Source organism: Monodon monoceros, unplaced genomic scaffold, assembly GCF_005190385.1.
Source record: "Monodon monoceros isolate NGI ecotype Baffin Bay Population unplaced genomic scaffold, NGI_Narwhal_1 Contig5827_ctg1, whole genome shotgun sequence".
In the NCBI taxonomy this organism is placed as follows: domain Eukaryota; kingdom Metazoa; phylum Chordata; class Mammalia; order Artiodactyla; family Monodontidae; genus Monodon; species Monodon monoceros.
This window is the reverse complement of record NW_021701608.1, coordinates 1,878-14,712: the sequence shown is the minus strand read 5'-3', so window position 1 is coordinate 14,712 and position 12,835 is coordinate 1,878. Positions and strand designations below refer to the sequence as shown.

Here is a 12,835-nt window from a genome sequence, read left to right as displayed (position 1 = left end):
ACTTAGCTGTACACTTAAAAATGGAAGATTTTAAGTCATATATATTTTACTACAGTAAATAAAAAGTTTTGACCATGTGTGGTTTATAAGTTGTTCAAAGCTAATTCATAGAAATTATAGCTAGTTTAGAATTGTATTTCCTTCACATGAAATAATTAACTAATTCTGTACTTCTGATTGCAAATGTGACATAAATATCCAAATTTGTTTCTTTTCAGAAGAGAAATTTGGAAAACTTGAAATATGACTGAGAATAACAGAAAAAAATCCAAACAAACTTCTTACTTTAATTGGTTCAGGCTGCATCACAGGTGCAGGCATAGCAATGGCACTTGGAGCATAAACCTGGTGATATGTTGCTTGAACTCCATGATCAGAATAAGGCTATAACAAAACAAAGAAAAAAAATATTGTTTTTCATTTATTAATTAAAAATATTTATTCAGCATTACGATTTACTAGGCATTTTGCTACACAATGGAGAAACACAGATGAGAAACACATTCTCTATCTTTAATTCACTTATAGACTTATCTGAGACAGACTAGTCAAAATTACCCTAAGTCCTATGACACATATCTAGGGATGCATGGGAAAGAAAAGAATTACTTGATGTAGCTTTAGAAAGTTGGGGAGGGGGTCAGGGGAAGTTTTCTAGTGGAGTTTATGCTTGAATTTGAAGAATTAGGGAGAGAAGGTGGGAACAGTATGTGAAAAGGCAGAGAGGCAACTAAGAGCACACCTCATTTGGGAGACCTGTGTAGGTTGTTTGGTACAGCTGGAAGGAAGATTATTCACCGAATGACAGCTGAAAGATGAGGCAGTAGAGTAACAGGAAGGGAACAGATCATGTAAAAGCAGATTTATGGCTTTTCCAGCAGATGGTGGCACTATTCAGTGAAATATGGAATATAAGAAAAGCAAGTTTGATGTTTATGTTATTGTGAGGGGGTTAAAGAGAAGAAGTTAGTTTTGTAACACATAAAAGTTGAGATATTGTAGGACTTCTAGTAGAGGTATACAGTCAATCAAAAGCTATTGTAGATGTGGCTCTAAAGCAGCACTAATAGAAATAATGTGAACTACATGTTAATTAAAATCAAGACAGTCAAAAGGTAAAAACTTCCAGTTATAGGTAAATAAGTACTAGGGCTGTAATGTACAACATGATAAATATAATTAACACTGCTGTACGTTATATAGGAAGGTTGTTGAGAGTAAATCCTAAGAGTTCTCATCACACACAAGTTTTTTCCTATTTCTTTAATTTTCTATCTATATGAGATGATGGATGTTCGCCAAACTTGTGATAATCATTTCATGATGTATGTAAATCAAATCATTATGCTGTACATCTTAAACTTACACAGTGCTGTATGTCAATTATATCTCAATAAAACTGAAAGAAAAATTTCCAGTAGCCATGTTAGAAAAGTAAAAAGAAACAAGTAAAATTAATTTCCAGTAATATATTTTATTTAAATAAATATATTAAAAATATATTAAAGTGTATTCAATATAAAATTAGTGATAAATTTTACATTCATTTTTCATACTATGTCATTAAAACTTGGTGTGTATTTTGCACTTACAACACATCTCAATTCAGACCAGCCGCACATTTCAAGTGCTCAATAGCCTCATGTGGTAATGGTTATTGTTGTACTGGAGAGTGCAGGTCTAAAATTCAGAAGTGAGGCTGGGGTTAGAGAGATGAGTATGGATGATAACATCAGAGTGAGTATGTAGGGTGAAACAATGTAGAATCGAATATGAAATCATGGGGAGCAAAAGATCAGCTTACAAAGGAAAATGAAAGGAGGTAAAAGGATTGCCAGAAGAGAGCAGTATCATGGAAACCAAAGGTAGGAAGAGTTTCAGGGAGTATGTCCAATGTCTCTGACAGGTCAAGAAAGACTGAAAAGAAAGGAAAGTATTTGGCAATTAGGGAATCACTGAGGAACTTTATCAAAGGCAGCTTCAGTGGAAAGGTAATGAAGTAGACTTTAGCAGGTGAGGGGAGAATGGGTAGTGAGGCAGTGGAAATACTAGATGTAGAGTAATTTTTCAAGCTTAGCTTTGAAAGGTAGAAGAGAATTAAGGCATTGGTGGGGGTGTGTCAAAGGATAGTAATTATCTCCTACCAGGTGCTAGGCACTATACAAAGAACTTTCTGTATACAACAACTCTAATCTTTGCATCAATCTTGCAAAATAGATTTTCCGGATGTCTTTATGTTATTAATGTGGATATTACAAAACCAACCCTGTGAAGAGTTAAGTGATTACTCAAAGAAACACACTAGTAAGTGGTGAAGCTATGAACCAATGGAGAGAAAATGTCTTAAAATACATGAGAAAAGAAGGATAATAGTGTAATGTGGTCCCTGAGGAAGAGGGAAGTTATAGTATCCAGAGCAAAGAGGCACAAATAACCTTGGATGAGAAAGGTTACTAAAAAAATATAAGAAGCTAAGGATGGGTTATGAGTCAGGTAAGTTTGTATGTTGGGGACTGGAAGCTGAGTTGGTTTCCACAAAGTAGTTTCTATTTACTTTGCAAAGTAGAAGGCACTATATTCTAAGAGTGAAGGGGGAAATAGCTACTGAAATAAGTGAGAAATAATGTTAATTCATTTTTATATTTTAGGGAATCTAACTATCAAACTCATAAGAACAAGCCCTGTGTTTTTTAATTTTAGGGAAAAAACACTTAAAATATAAACCACCCCACCCTATTTATTAAGTTATATATTAGACTTATATCTTCTACCAGAAACAATATTAAAATAAAAATATGCTTATATCATTTTGTATGGAAATATCATAAAATTAATGGTATAAGTTATAAGCTAATAGAAGCAATAGTTCCAGAAAAGTCTTATTAGAGTCCACTAAATAGTGAAATATAACCTGATAAGTTACCTGATGTCAGGAATTAAGAATATGGTTCAGTGCCAAAGTAGATTATGGCTAAAAACCTAATGTAAAAGCATTCTTACCTCACTGTTCCCCTCCTTGAAAACCAGAAAACAACAAAAAGAACAAAAGATAGATTTTAAAAATGCCATCATCAAGTAAACGAGGAAGTGTCCACGATCCTGAATCACAATGTAGAATGTCTGCCAAATGCTATGCAATTTGGACCAATACAAGGGAGAATTCTGAAGCCTGAGGAAGGTTATAATTTCCCTGAAGGTAAATGTTCTGAAAGGCCTATTCAAAGATTCTTTAGTCTCAAGTGTAGGGGTGTGTCAGGCCAAGGCAGAAGGAGGAAAGATCTTCACAGAGATCCAATTTTACTTAACAGCAGGGGAGGCAGAATTGAAGGAGAAATAAGGTTTTCACTATTTTGTGGTCTACTACCTTGCATTATAGCTGAGGAACATTGCTGGAGGTGAAGCAGGGTGCAAGTGGAAAGTGAAGTAACAATTATTACACCCCCATACAGAAAATCTACAAAAAAAGAGACTGCCAGGAGCCAAATGATCTCCAGAATGCTAAAAACTGAGGGAAGAGCATCTCAAGCAGGAGACATAAGCAGACTTGGTGGTAGGCTGTTTAAGACAACAGCATGCTTCTCCTACCCTGTATTTCAAAAAATAACTGGCATCATTTAAAGACATGTAAAGATATGAAGGAAAAGGAAGCAACCTAAGACTCTTCTCATCCTCTCCAACTCCATCAAGGGAAAAGCAAAAAGGGGAAAAAAAGAAAAAGATGAGAAATCACTCCAGAAAATAGTAGAAAAGTTCAGATAAATATAATTCTTTAGCTCTTAAAGAAATTATAATAACATGATCTCTATAAAGAGCTCCAAAAAGATTTTAAGCCAACAGACAACATTTACAGGCAATGATGTAAGCAAAGCATCAGAGTTTGGGATAAAAAAGATAAAAATAAAATAGAGATGAAATCTTCATTAGTCACAATAAAAAGTAGACTAAACACAATGAAAAATATAGTCATAATTGTCTTGAAAAAGCATATAAAACATTAAAAACTACTATGATAAATTACCTCAGAGATGACAGATATGAAAGACAAAAAAGAGATCTAACATATACATAAATGGTATTCCTGAAGAAGAAGAAACACACTGGAATAAAAAATTTTTTTTTCAAAGTTCTAACAGGAAAAAAGAAACTGAAATAAAAAACTAGCCTGAGAGTCAAAGGAGCAAATTGTGTCCCAGGAAAAATATTATAAAGACTGATAAATTCCAAGACATATCCTGGTGAAGTGATTTCAAGTTAAGACAGACTTTTCAGGCACACAGGAAGAAAAAGCAAATTACGTATAAGGGGTAAAGTCAGGCTGGTTTCAAACTTCTTTACAGCTATACTGAACATCAGAAAACAGTAGACTAGAAGTTCTAAGAGAAAAAAGTGTTGTTATGGGTTGAATTGTGTTCTCTTAAAACTTACGTGTTGAAGTCCTAACCCCCAGTATGTCAGAGTATGACCTTCTTTGGAGAAAGGGTCTTTACAGAAGTGAGCAAATTAAAGTATGGTCATTAGGGTGGAAACTAATACAGTATGACTGGTATCCTTATAAAAATGGGAAACTTGGACCTAGAAACAGGAAAGATAATGTGAAGACACAGGGAGACAGTGGTCATCTACAAGCCAAGAAGAAAGGCCTGGAATAGATCCTTCCCTCACAGTCCTCAGATGGAACCAATTCTTCCAACACCTTGATTTTGGACTTCTAGGCTCCAGAACTGTGAGAAAATACATTTCTATTTTTTAAGCCATCCAGTTCATGTACTTTGTTCCAGCAGCCTTAGCAAACTTATACAAGTATGATGCAGCTATTTTATAGCTAGTCTTAACTTCTTTCAGACTTATAGACAACAAACATGTTGAACAAACAAGGATGTACAAACTCAGAGAGTATATAGCACATATAAGCCTTCTTTAACAAAGACTGCTTGCAGATTCAGTCAACCGAGTGATAAATGGAGGGTGAGATGAAGAATGGAGAAATTATAGTAAAAGTATTGATAGTAAACATTAAGATCCAAAATTGTGGAAATTATTGTTCCAGAAAAATTATGTTATAAACCTTAGCAATAATAATAATTACAAAAATACACTCAAATTGGGATGTGGGTATTAATAGATACCCAGTAGGTACCCAATCTTTCACAACATATTTAAAACATACGATGTACAATTTCTGGCATATAGATGATGAGGTTATTAGTAATGGTTTGCAAATATAATTTAAACACATGGAAAATAATATTTACAGTTTACAGTTATAAAATAAATTTGATTTACATTTTTGAAGGAAGAATTTTTTAAAGATTATTTTCTTCTTTGACTTCATTTTTATACACTTTTAATTGACAGACTGTTAGTAACAATACAGATTGACAGGCAAACCAGAAGGAGAAGCATTTATCTTACTCTTTCAAGGGGACTGAGTCAGGGAATAGCCTAGTAGAGTGAACAGATTTGAGAAATGGTTCAGAATTAGTTAGTGAAGAAGTCTAAGATGAAGCGTTCTTAGATATAAAAAAGGGGAAGAGATGTGAATAAATCAAAGAAAACATAAGATATTCAACCTCAATGAGGGTCTTGAATAAATATCTTTAGAAAAGAAAAATAAATAAGTGTTAAGAGGAAGTGGTTATAGATAACTTACTTTGAGACTAACACATACCTCTTGAACTGAAGCTTCCATCAGAGACAGCGGAGGAGGAACATATCCACCATCCTGTGCAATTTCCACTAGTTGATAAATAACCTCAGAAGGTTGCAGGTGTAAGAATGGAGCAGAAGAGGCAGGAGACTAAAACACAAAACCATACTTCTAATTAAAATCAGATTGGTTATTTCAATTAAAACAAATGACTTACCCAACACACGAGAGAAATATTGGTTTCACATTTTCCTAAAGTTGTTTTTCAGGGACAGCACAGAAGTATCTTAGCAACAAACTAGGAACTCTGGGTTGTTATAAATTCCAATTGTGTAGATGTTATTAATAACTTTATCACTTATAAGTACTAAAATTTCTTAGCACTTTAGAATCTTATATATAAATTAAGATAATCATTAAGATCACAATTAAAGGTTGTAATAATATAACCTATAGTATTTAAATTGTCATAAACGTCTATTCTCGGCTTTCTGACTTTCCATCATTAAACAATCTTTTTGATGGTACACTATTTGTTATCAAAAGTTGGGAGATGGAATACTTATTTAGGAGCATAAATAAAACAAGCAAAATCTGAAGTAAAGCTAGAAAAATGCTAAATTTTCTAATACTAATAGTAAAAAGAAGTAAATTTTCATTTCAGTTTACATAGCGCTCACTTATTCATAAAATGCTTTCACTTACATGATCTCATTTGACCATCACAAAAATCATGTGAGAAAACTTTCAACAGTATAGTATCATTACTTCCACTTTGCAAATGAGGAAGCTGAGAAATAAAGTGAGTAAATGAATTGCCAAATGTATCACAGTTAATAAATACAAGAGGAAGGTCTCAAATCTAGTTCTCCTGACTTAAATATTCAGGCAGTCTTCACAAAAACAAGGAAAAAATTTAATATTTACCTGAGGAACACCCCACTGCCACTGACCTGGTAGACACTGTGCAGGGGCCTAAAATGAAAAAAAAAACACCCACCCAGATTATAAACAAGGGTTAAAACTGAATATCAACATGCGATAGTATGAAGCTGGACCCCTACACCTCAAACCATATACAAAAATTAACTCAAAATGGAACAAAGATCTAAATGTAAGAGCTAAAACTATAAAACTCTTATAAGAAAACATAGGTGCAAATCTTTGTGACTTTGAACCAGGTAATTAGAAAAATTATGACCTCAAAAGCACAAGCAACAAAAGAAAAAAAGGATAAACTGGATTTCATCAACCTGAAAAACTTTTGTGCTTCAGAAGACACCATCAAGGAGGTGAAAATAAACCCACAATATTGGAGAAAATATTTACAAATTATAAGAAACTTATAAGATTGTAAGAATCTGATAAGAAACTTGTATCTACAATATACAAAGAACCCTTATAACTCAATAGTAAAAAGTGAGTAACCCAATATAAAAACTGGTAAAGGATATGAATAGACATTTTCTCAAAGAAGATATACAAAAATGGCCAATAAGCATATAAAAGATATTCAACATCATTAGCCTTGGGCTGTGGAAATCAAAACTACACTGTGATATCACTTCACATACACAAGGAGGGCTATAATCAAAAAGGTAGATAATAAGTGTTGGCAAGGATGTGGAGAAATTAGAACCCTCATAAACTGCTGGTGGGAGTGTAAAATGGTGCAGCCTTTGGAAAGTATGACACTTCCTTAAAAGGTTAAACACAGAGATACCATATGACTCAGCAATTCTACTCCTAGGTATAAGATCTTAGAGAAATGAAAACGTATGTCCACACAAAAATCTGTACATGAATGTTCATAGCAGCATTATTTGTAAAAGCTGAAAAGTGGAAACAACCCAAATGTCCATCAATGTAAGACGGATACACAAAATGCGGTATATATCCAAATAATGTCCAGAACAGGCAAATCTATAAAGACAGAAAGTATATTACTGGTTGCCTAGGACTGGGAGGAGGCATAAGGGGAATGCCTACAAATGGGTAAGCTTTTTTTTTTGGTGGTATGGTTGCATAGCTTTGTGAATTTAGTAAAAACCACTCTGTTGTACACTTTGAAAAGATAAATTGTATGGTATGTGAATTATATCTAAATAAAGCTGTTATTTAAAAAAAAAGAGGGTCAAATTACTTAAGGTACTTATTGTAAGATGATAATATAGAACATAGACTTATTATTTCTTAAATTAGTTGTATTATTCCTTAATAATAAATGTTTTACTTTTAACTTATTCTCCACATTTAAAAAGGCTTTTTTTAATTATTAAAGTAAAAAAACAGAAAAAAAGAAGATCCCATGAATCTACCATCTAAACTGTTAATTTCATGCTGACCACATCAATTTCTAATGGATTACATCACTGTGTTATAATGATGACCAAGATAACGTGAGGTCTATGTTCTGTATACCATATTAAAAAAGGCAGGATAATGTATAATCTCTTAAGATAATATTTTAATAAAAAATCTGAAATAAAATGACATATATGTAGATTTGTTAGATAAATAAAATCACTATCTACTTATGAAGTAAGAAATACAAAGGAGATAAATACTGATTGAACCAGGCATTATCTGATTTGACTAACAAAAATTTCTGTTTTGCTTGCTAAAGGATGCTGCTTATTTATTATTTTTTTGTAAATTTTAAAAATTTTTATTGGGGTATAGTTGTTTTACAATATTGTGTTAGTTTCTCCTGTACAGTGAAGTGAAGCAGAGTTCCCTGTGCTATACAGCAGGTTCTCACTATTTATCTATTTTATATTGACTAACAAAAATTGATAAAACTATCAATCTCAGAATTTGTAAAAAGAAAGAGCAAGGGAAGATATTATCAGAGTGGCAATTTTTAGGGCAGAATGATGATGAATAAATATATAACTGTAAAGAAATATGTGAAGTGAAATTATTTCTTACATTGCAAAATACTATGTTACAAATTGGTACAAAAATCTTTCCCGAGTATATCTAGGTAATATACTTCCAATTTTATAATTTGTGTCAAGTGGAAAACCAGAGCCAAAGTATAAAATTAAATTGTATCAGAGTTCTATTCAGAATACGTCTATGTCATGTATGTATATATGTAATCAATTAATGAAGGAGGAGCTGGTCTCCACAAGGTGCAAGCAGAAAGAAAGCAACTTTAGTCTTTCTCATCCCTGGCACTTTAAAAGCATTGTGTTGAAGCTAGTGGTTACCAGTGGTGAGAGGGACAGGGGGAGGGGCAAAATAAAGGTAGGGGGTTAAAAGGTACAAACTACTATGTATAAAATAAATAAGCTATAAGGATATATTGTACAGTACAGGGAATATAGCCAATATTTTATAATAACTATAAATGGAGTATAATCTATAAAAAATTTGACTCACTATGTTGTACACCTGAAGCTAATATAATCTTGTAAATCAACTATATTTCAACAAAAATAAACTTTTCAAAGGGTAAAACAAACAAACAAACAAATAAAAACCACTGTGTTGAGCTGTTTTTCCTTGCCCCTGGATAAAAATTAGGATAGATCACTGTTTGGCGTGTGGCAGATTGCAAATGCTGACACTCTGGTTAGGTACTTTGTTCCTTTGGTGATCTCCCTGCTGAGAACTTCTGACTGCAATTCTAGACCTTGATTCTAGGACTCTACTTCACACAGATATTTTTCTCTCCTGGGGTCACCTTAAAGTCTTTTGGAAAGAGTCTCTTCTGTGAGGTTCATATCTTGCTCTTGGGAAACATAAACCTTTGCTGCTGTGAGACGTGCAGCACATTCCTACCGTAGCCTTCTCTTCTGGCTCTGCCTCCATAGACCACTCCAGCTTCTTCTTCAGGCTTTTTTTTTAAGGAGAGGTCACGCCCAAGTGATACTGTCTCACAAATTTCAGGGGACAAATATTAAACTCTCTTAGTCATTCTCTGAAGTCACCTTCACTTGGTTGAGGAGAATGGGAAATGCCATAGCACTCTAACAACTCTCTTGTTAAAAAGCCCTCATTACCAATCTCCCTTTTTAACCTCATGCTTTCACATGCTCCAGGTGGGCAATAAGCTAAGGGTCCCAAAACTGGTTTCACAACTTTTGGCTTGTCATGTTAAATGGCCTGGTACTTAATGTTGTCTTTGAGGCCTCTCAAAAGTTTGAATTAGGAATAGTCACACAACATATATACTTTATTTATTTTTAATTTTGGCTGTGTTGGGCCTTTGTTGCTGCACCCGGGTTTTCTCTCGTTGCGGCAAGCGTGGGCTACTCTTCATTGCAGTGCACGGGCTTCTCATTGCGGTGACTTTTCTGGTTGCGGAGCACAGGCTCTAGGTGTGCAGGCTTCAGTAGTTGCAGCACGCAGGCTCAGTAGTTGTGGTGTGTGGGCTCTGGAGCACAGGCTCAGTAGTTGTGGCACTTGGGCTTAGTTGCTATGCGGCATGTGGGATCTTTCCAGACCAGGGATCGAACCCGTATCCCCTGAATTGGCAGGCAGATTCTCAACCACTGCACCACCAGGGAAGTCCCTACATATATACTTTAAATAAATGCCATTAAGTTACTTTCATTTTTACTAAGTGAATGAAACACTTTAGATAATTTTATATTTAGCATAGTAACAGAATTGAAAAATAAGTGACCTCCCCAAAACCTAGTCTAACACTAAAAATAATTCCAGTAACCGTAACATTTCATGTGGGTCTATTTTAAAAGTCTAAAATGAAAAAAACCCCCCCCCAGAAATAAAGTCTCTTCCACTAGTTCAAAGGTATAAAGGAATGCGATATTATTTGTGAATGCTACAGACAAGAAGTTGGCAAACGTTTTCTGTAAAGGGCCAGAGGGTAAATATTTTAAGCTTTGCAGGCCGTATATCTCTGTTGCAACTACTTAACTCTGCCACTGCAGCACAAAAGCAGCCACAGACAATATGTAAACAAATATGGCTGTGTTCCAATTACACTTTATCTACAAAACACCAAAATGGTCTGGCATTAGAGTTCACTTACCCTCAGTCTCCCACAAGAATTAATGAAAAGAGTGTTGGTTAACTAAAAGGGACTGTCATAATATAAACCATAATATATTATTTATTCTAATATATACTTATTAAACTGACATAATGGTCACAGTAGCATTAAACAAATATCAGCTTGTGGTCCAACATCTTTATCTAACTTTGGGAATTATTTCTATGCTAACCAGGGGAGCAAAACTGACCTCATTACATTTGATAAAAGGAAGTAAACAGTCCATCTTCTTGTATGACATTGTTTAGATCCCTCATCAAAAAAGAATGCCACTGTTATCAAGGCTTAACTACCTCTTTTTAATGACGAGAGTATTTGCATGAGAAAGATTAAAATGAAACTTACTCAAAAAAGGACAAAGTATCAAAGATCTTCATTGTAATTTAATGTTTACCTGGTAGTGATTTGCAGGTTGCTGATAAACGGGCTGAGCTGCCATCACAGTGGAACTAGATATAGAACGTGACTATAAGAGGAAAGAAAAAGAAAAATTATTTTAGGCAAGATTCTTTAAAATAGTTTATAATGAAATTTATCTCACATTGTTACCTAAACCCAGTCAACTTACGGTTTATGATTGGAAATGTCATTTTTCCACCTCTTATTGATATTATTACAACTCCACTTTAAGTCTATTGAAATTATCACAGTATTTCTACTTCCATGTGGTTTCATTTCCATAGTAATGCTAAAACAACCACCAGAAAAGTTGCTTTTAGTCCAAATATTATGAAAATACAGTTGTAAGAGAATGTTTAGAGGAAAAATGGCAGCTGGACTTAAGGTGACACTGCCTATTTCCATTGTGGAGACCAGCAGTAGATAATGTTTACATAGCATTTAGAACTGAATGAATAATCATATCTGATTTTGCCACTAATTTCCCGTTATTTATGAATAATCAACATCCTATTCCTTTGTTATACATTTAATTAAAGCAAATACATTATTTATTGAAGAATTTGTTAAATTCTATTTTATCATTTTGATATTTAAATGAGATAGTCATCCAATAAATTTACAGGTGATTTATTACGTCTTAAAAAAGTACATGTAACACTTGATTATTCAAATGGAGTAAACCCCAAAATAGGCTATTTATTTATTTATTATTATTTTAAAAATTTATTTTTGGCTGCGTTGGGTCTTCGTTGTTGCACGTGGGCTTTCTCTAGTTGCGGCCAGCAGGGGCCACTCTTCGCTGCGGTGAGCGGGCTTCTCATTACAGTGGCTTCTCTTTGTTGTGGAGCATGGGCTCTAGGCACGTGGGCCTCAGTAGGTGTGGCACGTGGGGTCAGTAGTTGTGGCGCACGGGCTTAGATACTCTGCGGCATGTGGTATCTTCCCAGACCAGGGCTTGAACCCCTGTCCCCTGCATCGGCAGGCGGATTCTTAACCACTGTGCCACCAGGGAAGTCCCAAAATAGGTTATTTAAAATCAGATCATTAGAAAAACAGGCAAATTGTATTACAAAATAGGTAAAATAGGCTTTAATGATAGCAATTAAAATTCAGTTTCTAACATGGGATCTAATTTGCATTGTTTTGTTTTAATGTTCACCCCTCCCCCCCAAAACTGAAGAAAAGTATCATAGTTTTGCATAATTTTCAGACTATCATGTGCTAAAAAAATTGTACCACAGATTAACATTAGAAAATAATAATGTAATTTATATTAATAGATTAAAGGAGGAAAAAATGATAATCTAAGCAGATACAGAAATTGCATTGTTAAAATTCAATACCCTTTCATGATAAAAACTCTTAGTAAACAGAATAAAAAGTAACTTCCTTAATTGACTTCGGGCAATAATTCTCAACCAGGTGCGACTCTGCCCACCCCCCACCCCCGCCAGGAAACATTTGGTAATATTTTGGTTTTCATAAATGTAGGGAGGCTAGGATACTGCTAAAAACCCTGCAATGTACAGCACAGTCTCCCACAAAAAAGAATCAGTTATCTGGCCCAAAATGTCAATAGTGCTGAGGTGGAAAAACCTTGGTTAAGGTTAAGAGTATCTTAACATATATATGTAGGTTTTGGAAGATACTCATATAAAGCTTAACAGTGAGTTACTGAGCTTATTTCTTTTTTTAAGAAGAAGTGTCATATAAATACTGTAGCAGAGACATTGCCAGTCAATAACTTGATGAGAAAAAAT

The 12,835-nt window shown here is 34.1% G+C and overlaps 1 protein-coding gene across 1 annotated transcript; it reads right to left on the bottom strand.

The window, feature by feature from the left end:
• Positions 1-274: 274 nt before the first annotated feature.
• On the bottom strand, positions 275-11,139 carry LOC114890513 (protein boule-like; the record flags this gene model as incomplete). Its single annotated transcript, XM_029214047.1, has 4 exons — positions 275-384; positions 5,669-5,797; positions 6,575-6,622; positions 11,068-11,139. Coding segments are annotated over 4 exons (359 nt in total), but the record flags the coding sequence as incomplete, so codon positions are not given.
• Between the last annotated feature and the right edge of the window lie 1,696 nt (positions 11,140-12,835).